Raw genomic sequence first — 23,467 nt, 5'->3', positions numbered from 1 at the left:
CTCCTGTATGGGTTAACTATGGAAACCCGGCATCTGGGCCAACCCTGGTGTAGAAGGAAGAACTAAGGTGTGTCCTGCCCACCTACCTCAGGTCTTTGCTGTTGGGGTTCACTATTCCCACAGGCCTGGCTTGCTGATTTGTGGCTTATTTTTTTATGGGATCTGCTAGTTTCTCCCGTAAACCACATCAGGCTGTGCATTACTCTGGTTCCTGTGAGGTAACTCACTCATCAGCATACTTTTTAGTGTGGAAATGTTTAGGGAGATGATAAACTAAGTAGAGATTATGTGTTTGGTTTATTGGTGGAAGTATTAAGGCAACTCTACATAGTTAAAAGGGAGGTTTATTTTGTGGGGGTAATTACAAGTAAAGGGATAGGTTACAGGGTCCAGGAAAGGTGTAGCGCAGTCCAGTGGTGTTCCCTGGAGAACTCTGCTCGGTCTACCTCCAGTGTCCAGGATCCAGGAACCAAGAAAGCCAGCATATCCGGTTCTCAGGTCTTAAGGACTCCTGTCTCGCCCCACCTCATAGGCGTGACAGTTACCGGAAGCCTCAATGGGGGTAGTGCTTCCAGGTCAATGCTGAAACAGCTACCCACTACACAGGTTTGACTTGGAGAATCTTGGACATTTTGCTTTTCCATAGCCTTGCTAACACCACAGCAAGTGGGGACGGAAGCAGAAGCAGGAGAGATATGATGGTGAAAGGATCTTTTTTTGGTGGGGAGTGGGGTCAACTTGACACAAGTTGGTGTCATTTGGGAAGAGGGAGCCTCAGTTAAGGAAATATCTACATTGGGCTTTTTCTGAGGGCAGGTCTATGAGGGCATTTTCTTGATTTCAAAATTAATGTGGGAGGGCCCAGCCCACTTTGGGTGGTACCATTCCTGGGGCACCTGGGGTATATAAGAAAGCAAATGGAGCCAGCCATGAGGAACAGGCCAGCAAGCATTGTTCCTCCACGGTCTCCGTCCACTTCAATTCCTGCCTGCACGTTCTGGCCCCGAGTTCTTGCTCTGATTTTCCTCAGTGGTGGACCATGACTTGGAAATATAAGCCAAATAAACCCTTTCCTCCTCAAGATGCTTTTCATTGGAATATTTTATCTTAGCAACAGAAACAGCTTTTGTGACACAGAGCTCCTGTGAGAGAGACACCTTGGAGACCGTGGGGGAGTTGGAGGATAGGGACATAGTGAACGCCGAAGACAGTCTCTGACCATGGTCCAAGGCACCTGCAACACAGAAGCTGCCATCGCGAGAATAGGCGAGGCTTCGGGGCTGGCTGGCTAGTCACGTGACAAGGATACAGCCCACTTCCTCAGAAGTTGCAGAGGGGCCGGTGGCAGCAGTGAGAAGAGCGGACTTCGTAATGCCTCACGACCCTTTTGAAGCACTCCGATCTGTCCTCGGTGCAGCCTTTAATTGAAAACCACTGGATTCCACCTGAAGAAAGAAGAGATGCTGAGGCGGGTGGGGCTTTAGGAAGGTGCCACCCACCTGGCCTTGCGTGCTTCCCACAGTAGACGGGTAAAAATAAGAGACAAATGAAATCTCCAGCTTAGACACGAATCTAGACTTCCTACTCGAGGACTGGCTTCCTCGTCTCACCTTTAAGAACTCCCAGGTAAACTGAGCCGTGCACTTTGTAGTACACATGCTTTGGAGCTGTAAAACAACCACAGCTTTCTGCTTACGACTGCTGTTGTCTAGACAGGCTGGGCTATGTTAGCTGTGGGGGAGCTTGCTCATCACCATTCCCCAGCATCACTCCGGTTTGTAACTCAATCAAAAGGTTGTATCTGCACAAGGTTATTCTAGTAAGTGCTTCCTAGAGGTGAAATCTTATCATACATTACTCCACTATTTTTTTGGCTTTGGCTTGTTTATTTATTTATTTATTTATTTATTTGTTTATTTATTTATTTATTTATTTATTTGTTTGTTTTGAGATAGGGCCTTGATATGCAGTGGAGGTTGCCCTGCAGTCCTCAACCCTCCAGCTTCAACCTTTCGGGTTTTGGGATTGCAAGTGTGTACCACCATACCTGGCCTTTCCCCCTTGGTTCAATCACGGTACAACACCTGCAAATGGACAAAGTGAAAAGCAAATTCCAGTTGTTCCCTAGTTCTACTGCCCGAAGCTTCAGATGTGTCAAGAAGACTAATGAGCATTCCCAGAGCAACAAAGACAAAAGGGATTTCTCAGTCAGAGACTGGTTTTGCTTCCCCAATCCCAGGATGTAAGCTATCGCTCAGAGATTTCTGCTATCACAGTTGGGTAGGGCAGCAGGATGCATCTGTTCTGGGCATCTAGGAAGAAAGGCTAGGGATGTTGCTATACTCTCCATCATAATGAAAGACGTTCCTGTGTTGCTCACCACCCTGTCCTGTGACAAAACACCTGAGGTAAATTGAAAAGAGGAAAGGTTTGTTTTAGCTCACAGTTTCAAAGATCTCAGTCTGTGGTTTCTTGGCCATGTTGCTTTTTGGCCTGTAGTAAGTAATATGACCGTAATGGGAGAGCATGGCCAAGGAAGCCACACACTTCATGGTGTCCAGGAAACAAAAAGAGCATAAGACTGGGAACTCAGTATTCCCTTCAATAGCATGTGCTCTGGGACATAACTAACTTCCTTCCACTAGGACCTACCTTCTAAAGGTTCCAGTATTTCCCAATAGAGCTAAAGGCTGGAGCCCAAGCCTGTAAGACATGGACCTTTGGGGGACATTCGAGATCCAAGCCTTGGCAACTATCCCCCACAACAAAGCATTAATCTTCCACAACTGCCACTATTGGCAATGGTTAGAAGCTGTTGATAAAGCCACATTAAAATGTAACTTTCAATTCTGTTTAACCCCTACCAGTGGGGAATCATAAAATTTTCAAGATACTGAACTCCTCTCATATAGCAAAGCCATTCAAGGTCATTGATCCACCACAGGCAGTTCTAAGTATTTTTCTAGGTTAGCTTTCAGGCTCTAATCTATGCATAGAATCCCTTACTTCTTAAATTGATGTCAATATGAATGCCTACATTTCAGGAGTAGAAGAGCGATGTTAGAGAACCAATGTCCTCAACTCTGAGGGGTTTTGGAACCTTTCTCCATCAATAATAGAGAGACTTTGAACAGCAAAGTTCAAAGTTACCAGGCAGGTAGGCTGTGAAGATTGACAGAGCCCAGACACTTTTTAATACCAGTCCCCTTGAGGTGGGAATTGTGGCTCTTCCTCTCTCTTGCATAACTTTGATGTCCTCTGATTTTTGTCTTCCTTCCAATTCCATAAAGTTTTGCTTTGCTGATTTCTATTTATATGTAGACTACTATGTGCATAAATTTGTAATTGGATTTCATCCCATTTGACAAAGGTTGGATATTTGCCCATATTAACAAGTAGATATAACACATGCTACATAACAGACAGCATTGCATGGTTTGGATACAACATAGTCCAACTGCTTCCTGTATGTGAGCATTTAGGCTATTTATTAAAAGATTTTTGCATTATTTATTTATTTAGTATATGTATATGTGCAATTCTCAAAGACGTATTTGTTATCAGTCTTTTGAACTAAACATGTTAGGTTTTTTTCTGTACTTCACATTGCCTTGTTTTGACCAGCAAGGTTAAACTGCTTTTTGGTTTGTTTACATGTTGATATTTTCTGTGCCAAGAATTGCCTTCATGTTTTATTTTTCCTGATAGTTTGGTGTGTGTGATAGTATATGTGTGGAGCTCAGAGGTTGATGTCAGGTATCTTTCCTCAGTCTCTCTCTATGTTAGTTTGGAATGCTGGGTCTCTTTCTGGGATTGGAGTTCATTGATTCGGCCAGGCTGACTGGCTAGTGAGTTTCATGCATCTGGCTGACTTTGACCCCAGTGGGATACAGGCACACACAACCAGGTCTGTCTTTTTTACTTGGATTCCTGGGGTCTGAATTCATTTCTCCATGCACTTGACTGAGCCGTCTACCCAGTCCCTAGCTCATCTTTTAAAAGGGGGTTTTTAGAAATTCCGTATTTTTCTGTATAGGTAATAATGTTTTTCTGTAATCTATTTCTTTTTATTATTTCCAGTCTTTTACATTTACTTATCATTTACCATTATCATTATTTTACGAATTATAAAATATGAACACATTCAAATCAATTATGTTTTTTAATGACTTTTGGGTTTTGAATGTTAAGGGGCCTCCTCTTTTTCAAACTTGAAATGTGTTCACCAGCATTTTCTTCTAATCTTGTCAGCATTTGTTTTTTGTGTTTAACATGAAATCTGGGCAGTTGCACAGGAGCCTGCATTTAGAAAACTTTGCAAATAATCTATTAATGTTTTCTGAGATGTGAATGCTATAAATGAGGCTACATATAGATTTGTTAATATTTTTGGGGTCAAAGTACTTGTATTTGAATCTTGGCTACCATCCTCATTTACCAGTAACTATGTAAAAATTATTTAATCATTTTGTGCCTACAATTTTTCATTAAAAAATGGAGCTGATGGAGAGATGACCCAGAGGTCTTGCAGAAGACCCAGGTTGGGTCCCTAGTGCTCACAGGGTGACCCACAACCTGTAACTTCAGTTCTAGAGGATCCAATGCCCTCTTCTGGCCTTCAGAAGCTCTTGCAAACACACAATGTACATTAACCTATACATGCACACACATATACATGTATGAATAGTATATAAATACAGCTTTAAAATGGGATAAATTTAAAATGGGATAATGAGCTATGGACATAGCTCAGTTGTTGAGGAGTTGCCATGTGTATAGACTTGGTTTCAATCTCCAGCACTCAAAAGATAAGAAGAAAAGTGAGTGAGGGGTTTGGGGTAGGGAGATTAGTAATGGGATCCATCCGGGTCATATTGTTGTACGACTAGAATAATGGAGTCCTGGACAAGCCCTTGTTACGACACTGGGCACACAGCCGGTGTTAGCAGATGATATACGGATTGTCTCTGCACTTCTAAAGACCAAGACTCACCTTTGGCAAAGCTCTCCTTTATACAAAACTGACCAGGCTTTGTTCTGCAGGTTCCGAGGTTTAACAGACATCCATGGAATGGGATGGAGAGATTGCATGACCTGCAAATCACACCTCCCACATCTCCAAGTACAGCAAAGAAGGGGGAAATTGTGATGGAGATCAGAGAGAATGAATAGAGCAAAGGGAGAGCGAGAAGGAGAGAGGGATCCAAAAATATTAGTGAGTTTCATCTTTAAAGAATAAGCAATGCTTAAAAAAATTGATTATACAAATCCACATAAATTGAGATGATTTCATTTTGAGAATTTTAAAAGGGAAATTTCAAAGCATGTGCTACATTAATGAATCAGAAGCACCCTGAACTGACAGAAATCAGAAATGAGGACACTTTCTTGGTGCCTAATTAAAACATCAGTTACACCAGCCACATACCCCCAGCTAGGTCTTCATTTCCAAGCCTAGGATAGTATATTATACACCTGAATATTAATTACTTGATTAGTGCATATTTTTTGGTTATATTTAGTACTCAAATTCAGTTGTTGTTCAATAGTATTGCTCATTTGATTATGTACAACTAGTTCAGAGATTTTTGGACTTAGGCAGTATCTAGAATATTAGTTCCCAGTTTCCAAGTGCATCAGATGGAGGTAAGTGGCTAAAATAGATTTTAATAGATTTCCATGTACCCGGAAGACTTGAATTAGAATGCATGGGAAGTGTAGTCCACAAATCTGCATTCTAGATGTGCTGCGCTAGTTGATGACATAGAACTTGGACGCAGATGTCTAGACTGGTGCTGGAGAATAAGAACTATCAGTTCAGGAATCTTCTGTGATGACTCCTGCAGGGAGCCTTGGCCAATGACAGAAAGCTTGTTACTGTTAAGAACAACCCAGACGGTTCAAAGACTCTCGGGAACTGGGCCAAAATTTGTCCTAGTGTTCATACTTTCCCTTCCTTCCTTCCTTCCTTCCTTCCTTCCTTCCTTCCTTCCTTCCTTCCTTCCTTCCTCCCTCCCTCCCTCCCTCCTCCCTCCCTCCCTTCCTCTCTCCCTCCCTCCCTCTCTCTTTCTTTCTTTCTTTTTGTTTTTCATTTTTCCCCCCCAATAGGATCTCACTATGTAGCCTTGGCAGGTCTGGAATGTGCTCTGTAGATCAGGATGGCCTTGAACTCAGAGAGACCTTGTTGCCTCTGCCTCCTGAGTTCTAGGATTAAAGGCATGCATCACCATACCTGGCAGTTCCCCATCTTTTAATATATAATCACCACTGCCATGTTACTTTTTTTTTTTTTTACTATAACTCATATAATAACTTACTAGACATATGGTGCAATGTATTTTTAATCTTTCTTTGCTACAACCAAGGCGACTTTCAATAGAAAACAGTCTGGGTAATGAGACCCTTTAGTCAGATCCATTAAAAATATATTTTTGTGTGGATATACATGTAATAATGACTGAAGCCATGAATTTGAAGGAGAAATGGGGTGGGTATATGGAAGGGTGCAGAGGGAGGGAAGGGAAAAATGTTGTAATTAAAATAGAGTCTCAAAAACCAAAAACAACAACAACGAAGAGTGGGTTTTATGCCTAGGAATCTGCTAAGCAATTTAGATGCATTAGCCCAATCATTTAAAAATAAATATGCTTCAGCCAGTTCCAGTATTTCTCCCAAAACAAGTCTTAATAGCTTTCGTAAGTGGAAGAGATGGAGAAACAAAAGCTTTTTTGAAACCTCAGCCTGGTTCTTGGCAGTAACTCTGAGGTCCCGAAGCTGCCAGCCTTTCATGTGCCCCAGGCCTTTCCTCACTTCCTTCTGCGAAAGATCTTGGTTCTTCCTGGCTGGGGGTCAGCTGCTGCCTGGGTTACTGGGCCAACTGCTTCTCAGGGAATCCCCAAGGGAGCTTTTTTCTTGGGTTTATCATCACCCAGTCTTCCAGCCAGCTCTTAGAGACCCCCTTCATTACTCAGACCTTTAAAAGCATAGGAGGACTGAGGCAGGAGCTTTCATGAGTACCAACAAGAACACTTCTTTTGATGCTGACTTTTATTCACTGGTTCTCACATCTTCCTTTATGTACAGAAGAAGTAATACAATCCTCTGAATTATTTAAAAATGTATATTTTTTATTATTAATATTTAATTAGCACACAAAGACATGGGCTTCATTATGACATTTTTATATATGTCTATCAATGTTCATATTCACCTCTTCACTACCTCCCTCATCCCCCACCTCTTCTAACTGGTCCCCTTCTTCATAAATGGTCTCCTTTCTCTCTGTGTCTCTGTCTCTCTCTCTCACACCCCCCACATACACATATGAGTGTAAAAATCTAGAATCCAAATATGAAGAAATATAAGCTATTTGTTTTGGGTCTGGCTTAATTTTTCTTAACACTACAATCTCTAGCACCATCCTTTTGTGAATCACTTTTTCATGATATCCATGTCACTGAAGATGTTTACTCATGCTATTTCACCTTTCATATGCTCCTCTCCTTTCTGGAGGAGATGTATAAATAGAAGATGCAGCACAGACCCGAGCTGCATCCTGTATTTAATGAGAGAAGTATTGGAAATAGAAGGTCTGTGCTGCATTTTCTACTTATACACCTCTTCCACACACTGTTTACTAATACAGTTCCTTCCTCTATAAAATGAGAAAAACCACCTGATGGGTAGTGAGGAGTACATGAATGAATACAGATGAACCTTTAGAATAGAATCAGCTCACTAACTGATCATGTTCTCAGCATCTGGAGGCTCACAGTGTCTCATAGAGAGAGAAGGTAATTAACCCAAGAGGAGATTTGGGGGCAGCAAGAGAAGGCAGCTTCTGCAACTGGACTTTCCCAGTCACCTCACTCACGTCCACCCTGCACTCAAGCGTATTCCAAGTCTCCGTTTTCTTAACCAGCTGTCCCTCCACTGAACTCTTCCTTTATCGTCACTTACCACTTAAGAGGCAGGATAAGATCAGAACCTCTGCAATGGCAGTCCTTCTCATGCTTAGATTTACAGGCCAATGAAAGGTAGAAGGACAGGCAGGTCCAGCCATCACCTCTTCCTGAGGAAGACCAAGGAGCGCATGGTGGCTGTGTAAAGAGAAGATACTGGCTGAAGCACTTTTTCTTCTCATTAAGAAAGTATACATACGTTTTGTGAAGGAGGAAAATTTTAAGGCTCCCTTCTCTATAAAAATAACTGTAAAGCCATTTCTAGTTCTGGAATTTAGATGTCTCTTTCTTAAACCAATGCCTCCGTCTCCCTTTACTTGTCCCTTATACTGTTGCTTCAGCCATAATATGAAATGAGACCAGTGATGCTTTTAGGTTGATGTCTTCAAAAATCCTTCTGTTGTTCAAAGGGAAATGTTCATTTTAGCTTCACAGACTGAAGCTCATCGAAAATGGTCATAGGCACAGGGGAAGGTCACGTGATAGTTGACGGCAGTGCTCATTAAGTCATCAGAGTTGCTAAAATGTGACTAGTCATCCACACCTACCTTTCTCGTGGCAATTTGCCTTGTCTAAACGTCTTTAAAAGGTCTGATCACAGTGAAAGTTTCTAGTGAACGAGGTGAGCTGTAACTGAAACCAACAGCCTGATCCTCTAGATTCTAAACTGTTGAAGCAGTAAACAAAGCCCAAGTAGGAACACAGAGAAACTGCCCTTAACATCCTCATCTGTATGGAGTGCATTCTCCTTCCTCAGGAAACTATCAGGCCAAGTGAGTCTACTCATTGTAAAGTGGCCTGACACTATAGATTATATGGCTTGGACACACACAGCTCTGTGGACCCACCACTTAGTGCAGAAAGTACTCAGCTTCTCAGCTTTCCTTTTTTTTTTTTTTTTTTTTTTTTTTTGGTTCTTGCTGGGGTTTAAAGCCAGGGTCACACACATACTTATCATATACCTACCCACTCACCTACACTGGAAATCCTGATTTTGATGTCTCTGGAAAAATACCAAGGAATCTTTAGATCAAAAATTTGATCAAATTACAGAAGCATTTCGAGTTTAAAAATAATGTTTATTCTTTTTTATAATGCACAGGCCCAAATCAGTAGATTATTCTCGAAATAAATGAAAAATTTAAGAACATTGGAGGCTCTTTGCCACCAAACCCCATATCATCCTCATATGTAAGTAACCCCATTATTAGGATGCCATGTATTTCTTAACAAATTCTATACCATGGTTTATCCAGATGGGCTCCTTTTATGCACATCTTCATCATTTACTTATAGCATGGAACAATGTGCCATATTGCTTCCAGTGTTGCCTTTTTAAAAATAATACACTCTACTTACTTTTCCTTTGTACTTCACTCAAACATATAATGATAATCTTCTTAAGTCAATTTTAAAATCTGCTTTAAAATTCCCACTGATCTGAATCTTGGAAGCAAGGGAATGAAAAAAAATGCTGCTGCAGACTTCATAAAACACACAAATATTGTCTGTATGGCTGAATGATTGATTATCCATCAGCTTTGCATGGGTGTGGGTGGTCACCACTCAGATCAAACATGCAATGTTTTCTCCTGTCTTAGAGGTCTGCTCATAATCCTTTTTTAATTGTCCCTTCTTCCCCAGAAATAATCCCTATTCATCCTTTTTAAATATTATTGATTAACGGTACCCGATCTGATAGGTTTATACAGTATATCCTGCTATTGACTGGTACATCATTATTTTGTATCTATCCATCATTCCTAATTCATCTTATAACAATGTCCATCCCTACATTCCACGACACACAGTGGTCACTTTCAGAGGCCTAATGTTCTATAATGTTTTTCTTGCTTTCACCAAAAAATGTGTGTGTGTGTGTGTGTGTGTGTGTGTGTGTGTGTGTGTAATATATATTAATAAGAATCTTGAGTCATAATTAGCAATAACAATAACATGAACCTCATGCAGATTTTGTGGAAATCAAAAAGGAATGACCCAGGGCAAAGAGCTCTCTCTGCACATTGCCTGCTGTGTCATGAGGAGCTGGCTGAGCCTGTTCTATGGATGTTATGATGGTGATCAGGGGTCAAATAGTTTTTCTGTTACGTAAAAATGTGTTGGTACTTCCCTAAGCATGGGAAAGCAGATCTACCTTCTTAGGAGCTAAATGAGCATGCTTTTGAAAAATTCCAGCAAAATTCTCTTGCTTAAAAAAATTAGAAAATTAAATTATGCTTAAAGGAAAGGATATTTGGTGTCACAAATCTCTACAAATAGGCCCATGACTAATACCCAGGAGTTATTGGTGGGATAGTGTTTACTTTGACAAAGCGGATGATTTCACCTTCATTCAAGGAAACACATTTCTGAAGCCAGCTCATTAAGGCCAGAGAACAGCTTATAATGACTTTTACACTAAAGGAAAACCTGGAAAGGAAGCAGAAGAGAGAGTATCATTAATTCCAAGCTTTTTTGTAGTCTAACCCCCATGGTAAGGTCTGTTACCTAAAAATGAGCATGGCACATTGCGCACTAAATGGATCCGGCTGTCCTAGAAAACATTTGTGAATGCTTACCAAAGGTTAATGTCTTTGTATCATTGAATCTATTCCTAAGCATTTGTTCTGAAGATTGAACAAAAATAAGAAGACAATGACCGGTATTGATAAAGGGTCCCAAATGGTGAGGTATTGAATGGGAGGCCTGGTGAGGAGAAATAAGGATGAAAAATAAAGAAGACAGCAATATCTGGGACCAGGAGGTCTTGCCTAAGTTGATGACTTATGCCAAGCAAGTTGATGAAGTACAGCATCATATATACTATTTACAGTGGGCAGGGCAGGGGGAGGATGTCAGCAGAGAGCTAAATCAGAAAATGTTGGCAAGAAAACATGGGATACCTCAGACACAGCTGCCCTGGGACTGATAACCACAGCTCAGGAGAAAGAACTGGGTCATCAGAAGCCACGACCTTGACTCCTGCGAGGCACTGGCTCCAGCCTCAGATTGGTCTTGCCAAGTCCATTCCTGGACAAGGACACAAACTAAAGTTCTCTTTGTCCATTTTTTTTTTTGTCAGATCCTCAGAGAGTCTTGAGTCAGTCTGGCTCCTCACAGTACTACAGCCCAAATATAAGGTGAATGACAGCGAGTCCACACAGTTGGTGGGAAGCTTTGCAGTCAGTCAAGAGCTGAAGAAGTCTAGAAGAGTGAGGAAGCAAAAAGGATGGCAAAGAAGCAACAGGTGAGAGAAGTGTATGGTGATATTTTATTTGTACTGAAATGTGATTTTATTTGTATGTTAATAAATAAAGTTGCCTGGGGGTCAGAGCTAATAGTAAGCCATCGTGGAGTTGGGTGTTCATGGTGCATGCCTTTAATCCCAGCCTTGGTAGGCAGAGCTAGGTAGATCTCTGTATGGTCAAGGATACAGCCAGCATTGGAGACACACGCCTTTAATCTCAATACCAACCACAGAAGACCTGGAGGTCTGTACAGACAGGCAGTGATGAGGCGGTCATGTGGTTGGGTTTACAACCAATGAGAAGGCAGAACAGAAAGTCTATATAAAGACAAACACATAGGAAGTAGGTCTCTCTTTTGCTGAAGAGGCTAGCTGCAGCAGGTGGGTAAGGCTCTTAGCTCTGATCTCTTGGCTTTCTTCTTTGCATTGGTTCTGTGTTTCTTATTTAATAAGACAGTTGGTTACATCTATAGAAGTGCATGGACCAAAGGCTCCCCAGGGAACTAGGGCTCCCTATTGTAACCCTGGAGGTCTGCGGAGCAGCTAGGACTAATCTCTGCCTATACTTGCTCCATAACACTTTACAAGACTTCTCTCTCTGGTATGACATTCAGTGAAGAAATGTCCTGCCATCTCCTTTTTCTCAAAAGAGGCCTGGTACACTATGGATGCATGCTTGTGAGTGGAGCTGTCTCTCATGGGAAGAGTTAGGGAGATGAATCTCAGATGGACCTAAGTGTGGCTGGAGGTGGTAGGAAGGAGGTGGAGGAATGCTGTGGAAAGGAAGGAATGCAGGGCTTGTTTTGGGTTGCATGTGGGAAGAAAGAACAAAAGCAGGAATGAAGGCTGAGGTTTAGGGGTTTTGACTTGGGCCATTGTGCAGTTTGTCATGATATTAACTGAAAAAGTGAAGTCAAGTGAAAAATAAATTTGATAGGAAATTCATGAGCTCCAGTTGAGATGATTTCAAGTAAAGTCACCAAGTAGCAGGTGGCTGTGAGCCTCAATTTCAAGAGAGAAGTCAGCGCTAGAATATAAATCCAGTGTGTTACTTGAAGCATGTATATGAGACTCAAGGAAACTGCCTACTGAATGCTTATAATATGTAGAGGGGGATGGTTTTTTTTTTTTTTTTTTTTTTTTTTTTTTGCAGAACAGAAAGTAGTGATTCAGAAACTCTTGTTGGCTACATGACCCTTAAATATCATCAATGGAGGCGTTGGGGATTTAGCTCAGTGGTAGAGTGCTTACCTAGCAAGTGCAAGGCCCTGGGTTCAGTCTTCAGCTCTGAAAAGAAAAGAGAAGGAAAGAAAAGAAAAGAAAAGAAAAGAAAAGAAAAGAAAAGAAAAAATAATATCATCAATGGAAAAACACAAAACAAAGCTTGGCAATAATCAAATGAAACTTCTATGAAACCAATGGAAATATTGTGAGGTGAGGAATACAGAGGAGCCGGGGGCTCTCTCCAGATCTCCACACTTCTTGTGGTGACTATTATGGACTGAATATACATGTTTCTCTCAAATTCATGCTCTGAAACCCTAAGCCCCAGTGTGGCTACACTTTGAGATGGGCCTTTACAGAGGCAACTAAGATTAAATGACATTGCAAGAATGAGGCTCAGATCCTACATGATTAATTTCATTATAAGAAGAAAGCTTGCCCTGGGTCACCTCCCAGTCATAGTCAAAGGAAAGGTCACTTGAGGACACAGGGAACAGCAGCTAGAGAGTCCTCATCAGATGTGCAGTCTGCAGGGACCTTGGCCTTGTAACTTCCAGACCTAGGAGAACATTACTGTGATGGCAGCCCACCCAGCCTGCGGTATCTGTCAACAGTCCTACAGCCTGAGCAGGTGATGCAGTAAACTGTTGTGGAATGTTAAGATGTGCTACATTTGTGTGCTGCATAATATTTGTTTAATGATGCAAAGATGTGCTACATTGTTTTATGTTGCATTTGTTTAACTTTGTAAAGCTGTGTTACTTTGCCTGTCTAAAACACTGGATTAGTTTAATAAAGAGCTGAACATCCAATAGCTGGCAGGCAGAGAGAATAAATAGGAGAAAAAGAAGAAGAGGGAGGATGGAGAAAAGGAGAAGGAGAGAGAGAAGGACTCCAGGGGCCAGTCACCTAGGCAACCAGCCAGCAATGGAGTAAAAAGGGAAGAAAGACATATAGAATAAAGAAAGGTAAAAAGCCTAGAGGCAAAACATAGGAGAAGAGAAATGGGTTAATTTAAATTAGAAAAGCTGGCTAGAAATAAGCCAAGCTAAGGCCATGCATTCATAAGTAACAATAAGTCTCCATGTATTTATTTGGGAGCTGAGTGGTGGACCCCCAAACAGCAAACAAAACAACAACAACAAAAACCCAACTACAGTGAACAGTCCAACAGCCTGAACGGGTAGGTGATGCAGTGAAGAGTCCTGCAGCCTGAACGGGTAGGTGATGCAGTGAAGAGTCCTGCACCTGAACAGGTAGGTGATGCAGTGAACAGTCCTGCAGCCTGAACAGGTAGGTGATGCAGTGAAGAGTCCTGCAGGCTCAGCTGGTAATGCAGTACACAGTCCTGAGTGCTCTCATATGTTAGTCACTAGGTAGATGTGGCCTTGAGTTTGGAGGCACAGAGGGATTTGGAGATGAAGTGTTAGGTCAGTGCAAGTACTAGACATGAATGAACTAAAGAGCACCTCATTTAGAATGAAAGCACAGAAAGGGCTATGTCCCTGGTAAGCTAGTGAGCTAGAAAAAGAAAATCTATCCCTTACAGAAGAGCATCATCCATGGTGCTGTGTGGACCGTTAAAGAGCAAATGACCACACACCCAAATTAACTATGAAAATAACTAGACCTAAAGTCTACACATCTCAGTGAACTTCTATACAGTTAGAGTAGCCTTCTGAAGCTGTGGAGCTTCATGTTATATTTTATACTTTCACTATCATTTTTTTGCACTTATCTGATTAAGTGTGTGATTTAAAAAATTTTTCAAGTTCTTTACAATAACCTTTTGTGTGTGTGTGTGTGTGTGTGTGTGTGTGTGTGTGTGTGTGTGTGTGTTTTGAGACAAGGTTCTTCTAGGTAGCTCTAGCTATGCTGGAACTATTTCTGTAGACCAGGCTGGCCTCAAACTCACAGAGATCTGCTTGCATCTGTATCTGGAGTGCTTGGATTAAAGGTGTGCACCACCCCCGGCCTACAATAAACTTTTAATAGTAATAAAAATAAAGCAAATGATACCCTCTGCAAGACAGACAGCAATAACACCAACAAAATGCCATATATTTTCCCCTAAAAATTTTTTCCATGAACTTGGCATAATCTATATTGTTTTCATAATCTTTAGAAATATAGACAAAGAACTGAAGTTTAAAATCAACTGCAAGAACCAGGCACAGGCTTGTAATCCTAACACTTGGCAGGCAAATGCAGGAGGCTTTCAAGTTCAAGGCCAGCCTGGGTCAGATAAGATTCTGTCTTAAAAACAATTCCAAAGAGGGAGAAAGTAAAAAAGACCATTGAGCCCCCAGGAACAGCAACAGCAGTGTAAGTCTTCCTAGGAATACAACTGCTTTAGTTCAATCTCAGAATTCCTGGATACAAAACCCATGCAAACTTGAGACTCACAAGGAAGCCAGCTACCACTAACAATGGCTTGAGAAAGGAGGAGTCAGGCCCAGAACAACCATCTATATAGATTTAGAATTGCTGGATACAGAATCCAAGCTGAGACATTATAGCTTAAGTTAGATGGGGTGAGGGGCATAAAAATCTGAAACAGGCAAAAGAGACCAGCACACTGAGCACATAGTGCAAAAAGGCAAATAGGATTGCCAAGAAGAAAAAGCACAATTGTTTGCCAACAAATGCTTGCTGAGCATCTGCCGTGTGACAGGCGTCCTCCTGGTAACTGGGTTCGTCACGGGAACAAAAGAAATGACAAGTATTTATTTGTCTCATGCAGCTTGCTTTCTAGAGTAAATAAAATTTCAATTGGTGGAAGGATAATGTGAGAATCCACTGAAGTGGATCAAGAATTTATTAAGGGATGAAACGGAAATAACACACTCGGGAGTACAGAATGAAGTGGTACTGCTGCCTCTTTGTCTACCAGGGAAGGATGGGGAAAGCTCTGGACCAGGTCACCAAGCCATGGTGTCAGGAAACCTTCCATGTTCAAGAGAGCATGTGTGACCCTCCTCAGTTCTTATCCAGTCACATACACAAAGAAGACCATGCCCATAGGGCTTGTCACCTCAATACCATTGGCTAAATGGATTGAGCTCCCACAAAACCTCCCCCCCTTTTTTTTACCTAATTATGAAGGTTCTAATCCTAATATAAAACTCTATACAATAAGAACAATTATCAAGTATTGCCCAGAAGAAAGAAAAGGTAATAACATAAAAATGGAACTGCAACCAAAAAGAACAGCATCAAGCGAGAAACACATACCAGATGTCCAGACCATAGGTAAATGGCAAATTACAGAGATTACTCCAAAAGTTGTCCTATCCTGAAGAGTCTAAGTCTTGTACCTAATATGTCCTTAGCTAAGATTCAAGTGGATTGTAACTGTAACTATCTAGTCTTCAACCCCATCAAAGACCTGAGAAGAAAAGTAAGCAAGTAACTTTCAAAAAAATGCAAGAAATGACAGAAACCACCTGGCCACCTGGCCAGTCATCCAATGTTTCTCTGCAATGTTGGGGCATCTAACTTTGCCTATAGGCCTGGAATATCTGACAGACCATTCTCAGAAGCAGGAAAATTTGAAGGACTGTCCTACCCTGTCTTGGCAAGGTTCAGTAGTTACTTTTCCTTGTGTCCTGCTTATCTGGATTGGACAAAATGCTTACTGTCAGCAGTTGAAGCAAGGGGTATTTTTTGACCAATAGGCCAGTTTTGCTAAGAAGAAAACAAACTCCATATGGAGTGTCTTCAATGTCTATCATCTTCTCAGGAGTAGATTGGTGCTGCCAGGAGCAGTTGTATCTCACATAAACAGAATTCTAAGTTATTAAAACATTTAAATGCCACATTCTGTAGGTCTTTGAAGTGCTTGAAGATTACCTATCTTGTGGAATATATCTCTGCACACCTAGAAAACTAACTAACATGACTATAAGCTTGACAAACATGGGTGACTACTAACCTGTAATTCTTATTAACCTATATAGACTAAAGTTTCACATTATAAAAATAAATAATCTGTAAACATGTACAGTAGAAAGACAATGACCTTAAAACATATACAAAAATATGTTAACCAGAGGTAAAAAGTATACTGCAATATGATAAAATAACCTTAATTTGCATCAATACACAAAATATCCTAAACAGATATAGAAACATATATACAGAATAACAAAATTAATTTTACATTTGTATCAATATGGAAAAATATTTTAAACAGAAGTAGAAAAATATATACAATATAACAAAAATAATTTTGAATTTGTATCAGTATGCAAATTATCTTAAACAGAAAAAGAAAAATTATTTTACATTTGTATCAATATATAAGAATCCATTCCAATGCAAATTATCTAAAACTGAGAGTTGCTTTTTTTTTTTTTTTTTTTTTTTTTGGTTTTTCGAGATAGGGTTTCTCTGTGTAGCTTTGCGCCTTTCCTGGGACTCACTTGGTAGTCCAGGCTGGCCTCGAACTCACAGAGATCCGCCTGGCTCTGCCTCCCGAGTGCTGGGATTAAAGGCGTGCGCCACCACCACCCGGCGAGAGTTGCTTTTTTAGTTTACAAGTAGATATAATAACATACCTTACTATCCTATCATATCTCTCCCCCATTTTTTTCTATTCTAAATGAGATTCCTGAGTCTAATCTTTATTGTTCCATCCCCAACCCCATAACAACTTATAACAAACCCCTTACAGATGACACTTATCTATAACCCTGAGAAAAACCAAAAACCATCCACCCCACCTGTTATGAGAGGGGGTGTCATTTTCTTATAATTATTTCCTGATGTCTGGAGGGCAATGGTATCTCTGTGGGATCCTAAAAGAAAACTAAAACAATGGGTAAGTCTCATGAGGTCTAGCAGTAACATTTGTAGCCAGTCTCTGAGTAATGGGTAAAGCTTATCTGAAGTTCTGGCTAGAGTGGTGTAAGAAGGTGGACCATCTCAGCTAGCCATCTTGTAATTGTCCTGAGCAGTGTATAGTCCAAGACTGATCTTTGAGTGCCCCATGTTGGATTCCAGGTTATGCAAGAATCCACGGAAGTCTGGAATCAAGAATTTATTAAGGGATGAAATGGAAATAAAACACTCATAAATACAGAATGAAGTGGCACCACTGCCTCTTCATCCACCAGGCAAGGATGTGGAAAGCTCTGGACCAGGTCACCAAGCCATGGTGTCAGGAAACCTTCCATGTTCAAGAGAGCGTGTATGACCCTGCTCCTCAGTTCTTATCTTGTCATGTATCCAGAGCAGATCATGCCCATAGGGCTAGCCACCCCAATACCATTGGCTAAACAGATTGAATTCCCACAACAGAAAGACTGAAGAGCAGTTCATGTAAGCCAAAGTAAGAATTAGTGAAGTGGAAAATAAATCAAAGGACATAAGAACATTTTCAAAAATACAAATTTCTGGGCACAGTGGCACACACCAATAATCACAGCACTGAGGAGGCAGAGACGGAGGCAGAGGTGGTAGGATCTTGGCAAGTTTGAGGTCATAGCAAGTTCCAGGCTGGCCAATGATACCTTGTCTAAAAAATAAATAATTAAAATAAAAGCCAAACCAAAACAAACAAATAAAACCTCCAAGCAACTTACAAATAAGTAATATAAAGATTTGAAAAGGTGGGATGGATGAAAGGGCAGAGTAAGATGATACAGTGGCAAAAGGAACCTGGAAGAATATGAAAAACAATTTACAAAGACTTATTGGTTGATGCTTTTGTCAAAGTGATGATTATTCAGACCCATCTTACAGAAATAAGATTTTCAAAGTAAACAGAGATAAAAGCATAGGAGTGATAACAACATTAACAACTGAATTCAAGGATGGGGCACAGGTGTAAGATAGTGCTTTCAAGGTACTGAGATGAAGCAACTAACTGCCTAGAATAGACACTCAGAAAGACCATTTTTCAAAAATGAAGATCATTTATACAGACACTTCAATAAAAATTAACTATTGCTCCAAAATAAGACTTGTTCCAATAACTTCTGAAAGTTGTATTTCAAGAAGAAAGGACATAGTACTGGGTGTAGTGAGTAGCTCACAGTTATAATCCCAGCATTGGGAAGCTAAGGCAAGAGGATTGCTGTGAGTTAAAAGAAGCTAGAGTTACATAGTATCAAGCCAGTCATGCTACATATGGACAATCTGTCCCCCAAAAATACAAAGGCAGACATACAAACACCCCCAAACAGAAAAGATAACCAATGATAGTTTGAGATGTAAGGCAAAACCATGGGGGGTAAATTCTGGTAAAATGAAGGACAATATTGATGACATGAAATGCTAATAATATTCATTGTAAATTTAAAATTTAGAGCAAAAATACAGTCAGATTGCACAATAAAAAGCAGTAAAATAACTTGTTAAAGCATTTCTAAATCTTTGTATTTGTGTATGAAGCAGGTGAACACAGTGTTCCTTTAAGCTTTTTATTATAATGACCAAGAGAAATAAGGACTTATCTTCCAACCAGTAGAGAGAAATGAAATGAGAAATATAGTCAGTTTAACTGTAACTGGGAGTTTAACTGTAACTGGGGGATGAGAAGCATCAAGTAAGAACTCTTAAAATGCTAATAAAGGGGCTGAAAGATGGCTCAGCAATTAAAAGAGAATACTTCTCTTGCAGATGACTGGAGTTCCATTTCTGGTACTCATGTTGGGTGGCTTATAACCAACCACCTGTGTTGTAAGTCCAGTTCTTGGGGATCTGATGCCATCTTTTGGCTCCTACAGATACTACACATATATGGTACACACAAAACCAAGCACGCACACACATGCATTGAAATAGAAATAAAACTTATTAAATGTGCTAATAAAATAAAAAAATTTAAAAAAAATGTCAACTGTGAAGTCTATATCCAGAGACAAGTAACCTCCTTTCTGGGTGGAGCTAGAAGCAGAAATTCTCAAAGGAAGGAAATCTAGCAGACATGCCAGTCAACATTTGGGAGAGTCTCCAAATTTGAAAGTAAGCGCATTAAATGATGAAACATAAATGTATGAACACAATAGGTTTCTTTCTTTCCACATATGATACATATGATAGTTGACACAAAATATATAACATAGTCTGGTGGGAGTGTCAGCAGTTCAAGTTTGAAAGGCATCTACCTTTTCCTTTTAGTGGCAAAATATTAGTTCTACGTAGATCAAGGAAGGTGTGTGTACTGCAATTGCTATAGCAACTACACTAACAATAACACCAGAAGATGCAGCCTCTTGACAATCTATTAATAGAGCATGTAGCCACATTATCAGCAGAGATGGAAGCCCTGCAATTCTTTCATAGTATATGCTGAATGTTCACAACGACAGACCATGTAATACTTTGCATTTGTGTCTTTTATAGCCAGGCATACATGCCTTTAATCCTAGCACTTGGGAGGCAGAAGCAGATACATTTCTGTAGATTTTAGGACAGTCTGGTTAACATAGACATGGAGGCCCACAGAGGCTATATAATGAGAGTTTACTCAGGGTCAGAGAATATGAGCTTACTTTACTCAGCAGGGCTGCATAATGGGATGATTTCACCACAGACGTGGTTACCAGGTGTTTGGAAGGGTCTACACTTGGCTATACAGTGTGGTTTGATCTTGCAAGGGGGAAGTCTTTTGCCCCTCCCCTTGGCATATTATAAAAAGCCCTTTTGAATAAACAAAGAGGCTGTTGGGTGTTGACCTAGGCCCTCCTGAAGCTATCCTGTGTCTGTCTTTCTCATTGTTCAGGTCTCTCTTTCTACCGAATATTTCCTATTTCTTCTTTCCTCCCATGCAAGAACCCTTCGATAGGTGGGAAGCAGGTCAGAACTGGTCTTTCACAGACTCTCACACATAGAGAGTTCCAGGCTAACTAGACTACCTAAGGAAACTCTACCTAGGAAAAAAAAAACAAAGAAAAAACCCCAGAACCATGTCTATCTTGCGTATGAAAAGTCAAGAAAAGATAGTTCCTACAAAGAATAGGGCCAAAATAATTACCCAGCTATATGGAAGAAAAACCAACACAAAACATCTGAGCCTACCTCATACTTTACAAAAACTAAAATGTTTCATAAAAATATGTGTAAAACATAGAAGTCTATCTTCCAAAAGAAAACAAAAAAAATCAGGATCCATATAATAACATTAAAAGAAAACCTGATAATGTGTATTCCATTAAAGCTATAAAAAGCAAAAACCCTTATTCTACAAAAGATAGTTATATTGAAATGAAAAGCTATGAAGTGGGAGAAAATATTCGTAAAATTTTGTTTGATGAAAACCTTGTATTAAAAAAATAAAAACTTTTAAAACTCAGTGATACAAAATTAAATAGTTCAGTCATTTTGCTTTTTGATAAAATGGGCAAAAACCTGGAACAGACATTTTTCTTTCTTTTCTTGTTTTTTTGGGGGTGGGGGGTGGGTGTGGAGACAGGGTCTCACATATGTAGCCCTGCCTGTCCAGAGTTCCCTATAAAGACCAGACTGGTCTCAGACTCAGAGATCCACCTACCTCTTCTCTCAAGGGCTGGAATTAAAGGCATCTGCCATCATTTTTGCCCCCAGAAATTTTCTTTTTTTTTCTCCTTTTTTTATTAAGAGATTTTCTATTCATTTTACATACCAACCACAGATTCTCCTATCCTCCCTCCTCCCGCCTCCCTAGCCTTCCCCCCAATTCACCCTCCATTCTCACCTCCTCCAAGGCAAGGTCTGCCCTGGGGAGTCAGCAGAATCTTGTACATTCAGTTGAGGCAGGTCCACGCCCCTCCTCCCTGCACCAAGGCTGCACAGAGTGTCTCATAGGCACTAGGTTCCAAAGAGCTAGCTTATGCACTAGGGACAGGTCCTGGTCCCAATGCCTGGGGGCCCCCTAAACAGTTCAAGCTAAACAACTGTCTGGCTTATCCAGAGGGCCTGGTCCAGGACCATGGGGGCTCCTCAGCCATTGGTCCACAGTTCATATGTTTCCACTAGTTTGGCTAGTTGTCTCTGTACTTGTTCCAATCATGGTCTCGATATCTCTTGCTCATAGAACCTCTCTCTCTCTCTCTCTCTCTCTCTCTCTCTCTCTCTCTCTCTCTCTCTTTCTCTCTCTCTCTCTCTCTCTCTCTCTCATCAATTGGACTCCTGGGGCTCTGCCTGGGACCCAGCTGTGGATCTCTGCATCTGCTTTCATCAGTCACTGGATGAGGGTTCTATGATGACAGTTAGGGTATTCAGCCATCCGATCACCAGAGTATGCCAGCTCAGGTACCCTCTCAACCACTGCCAGTAGTCTATGGTGGAGTCATCTTTGTGGATTCCTGGGGACCTCCCTGGCACTCTGCTTCTCCCTATACCCATGGTGCCTTCATTTATCATGGTATCTCTTTCCTTGTTTTCCCACTTTGTTCCTGATCCAGCTCAAACCTCCCACTTCCCTAAACTCTCATTCCCTCGTCCCTCCCCCTTACCACTCCCACCCCCAGTTTGCTCATGTAGATCTCATCCATTTCTCCACCACGGGGCAATCCCTGAGTCTTTCCTAGGGTCCTTCTTACTAGCTAGGCTCCCTGGAGCTGTGGGTTGCAGTCTGGTTATCCTTTGCTTTATATGTAGTATCCACTTATGAGTGAGTACATAATATGTTTGTCTTTCTGCATCTGGGTTACCTCATTCAGGATGATTTTTTCTAGTTCCATCCACTTGCCTGCAAACATCATGATGTCATTGTTTTTCTCTGCTGAATAGTACTCCATTGTGTATATGTACCACATTTTCTTTATCCATTCTTTGGTTGAGGGGCATCTAGGTTGTTTCCAGGTTCTGGCTATTACAAATAATGCTGCTATGAACATAGTTGAGCATGTGTCCTTGTGGTATGATTGAGCATTCCTTGGGTATATTCCCAAGAGTGGTATATATGGCTGGGTCTTGAGGAAGATTGATTCCCATTTTTTCTGAGAAGCCGCCATACTGATATCCAAAGTGGCTATACAAGTTTGCATTCCCACCAACAGTGTAGGAGTGTTCCCCTTGTTCCACATCCTCTCCAACATAAGCTGTCTTTAGTGTTTTTGATCTTAGTCGTTCTGACAGGTATAAGATGGTATGTCAGAATTGTTTTGATTTGCATTTCCCTGATGACTAAGGATGTTAAGCAATTCCTTAAATGTCTTTCAGCCATTTGAGATTCTTCTGTTTAGAATTCTCTGTTTAGCTCTATAGCCCACTTATTAATTGGGCTGTTAGGTATTTTGATGTCTAGTTTCTTGAGTTCTTTCTTAAAGAAAATGCACAGGCCACATCCAACCTCCGGGCCCAGCCTGGGTCACACATTCTGTGTATTGATCAGTCTGGTAAACATAGCTCTCACCCGTCAGCAAATAATTTTCTACTTTGAGCAGATGGAGACCACTGCAGAAATCTACAACTGGTCAAAACATAGAGATCAAGGGGCCATGGGGTGCTCATCCACAGTTGATACATCTCCAACATAACCCCTACATGTAAGACCCAGAGAACATTATGGAAGAGAGGGCAGAAAATTTAAGAGCCAGAAAACAAGCATGTCTTCTGTAATAATAGTAATTAAGGAAAAACAGCTTATGAATTTTAGAGGGGGATCATGGAGGAACTAAAAAGATGGTAAAGAGGGAGGAAAACAATGTAAATACAATATTCACGTACAAAATTTTCAAAAAGTAAAAAAACTTAAAAAACAAAACATACAGATGACAAATCAATGTATGAAAAGAAACTCTACATTGGCAGTTACGGGGGAATGTTATACCGGGTCAGAGTTACAAACCAGTATACCTGTCAACATGCTGAAGCAAAGGAAATATAACCTGACTGTAACCAACAGCAGCAAAAACAATGCTCCCAAGAGTCTCATTCATTGCTGGTGTGAATGTAGGGTAGTTTACCCTCATTGGGAAACAATTTTGCAGATTTTCTGAATAATCAGGAACATATACTTATTATGTAACCCAGCCATCTAATTCTCGGTTATTTATTAAAGAGAAATAAAAACTTGCACCTGAATCTTTATGGTAGCAGAGTAGTG

The 23,467-nt window shown here is 40.7% G+C and overlaps 1 protein-coding gene and 1 long non-coding RNA gene across 3 annotated transcripts in view; one reads left to right on the top strand and one right to left on the bottom strand.

Annotated features, from left to right (window-relative positions):
• Positions 1-331: 331 nt before the first annotated feature.
• Positions 332-8,611, bottom strand: C1H9orf57 (chromosome 1 C9orf57 homolog). 2 transcript variants are annotated; one of them, XM_037205270.1, is made up of 5 exons: positions 8,510-8,611; positions 7,960-8,099; positions 4,994-5,116; positions 1,310-1,445; positions 713-737 (listed from the first exon to the last, which is right to left on the bottom strand). In XM_037205270.1, the coding sequence occupies exons 2-4, from the start codon at positions 8,060-8,062 to the stop codon at positions 1,321-1,323; spliced, it is 351 nt and encodes a 116-aa protein (XP_037061165.1). In that variant the 5' UTR covers positions 8,063-8,099; positions 8,510-8,611; the 3' UTR covers positions 713-737; positions 1,310-1,320. The 2 variants fall into 2 exon arrangements, with proteins under 2 accessions (XP_028749696.2, XP_037061165.1); XM_028893863.2 differs by having other exon boundaries at positions 332-1,445.
• Positions 8,612-8,645: 34 nt separating this feature from the next.
• LOC119087900 overlaps positions 8,646-23,467 on the top strand; it is a 57,777-nt gene continuing 42,955 nt past the window's right edge. The window contains exons 1-2 of the long non-coding RNA XR_005091418.1: positions 8,646-8,734; positions 11,044-11,208. This is a non-coding gene — a long non-coding RNA (uncharacterized LOC119087900). The remainder of the gene's footprint in view (positions 8,735-11,043; positions 11,209-23,467) is intronic.

Source organism: Peromyscus leucopus, chromosome 1 (genome assembly GCF_004664715.2).
Source record: "Peromyscus leucopus breed LL Stock chromosome 1, UCI_PerLeu_2.1, whole genome shotgun sequence".
Classification (NCBI taxonomy): Eukaryota; Metazoa; Chordata; class Mammalia; order Rodentia; family Cricetidae; genus Peromyscus; species Peromyscus leucopus.
The sequence above is the reverse complement of the archived record's forward strand: the minus strand, read 5'-3'. Positions and strand labels throughout refer to the sequence as shown.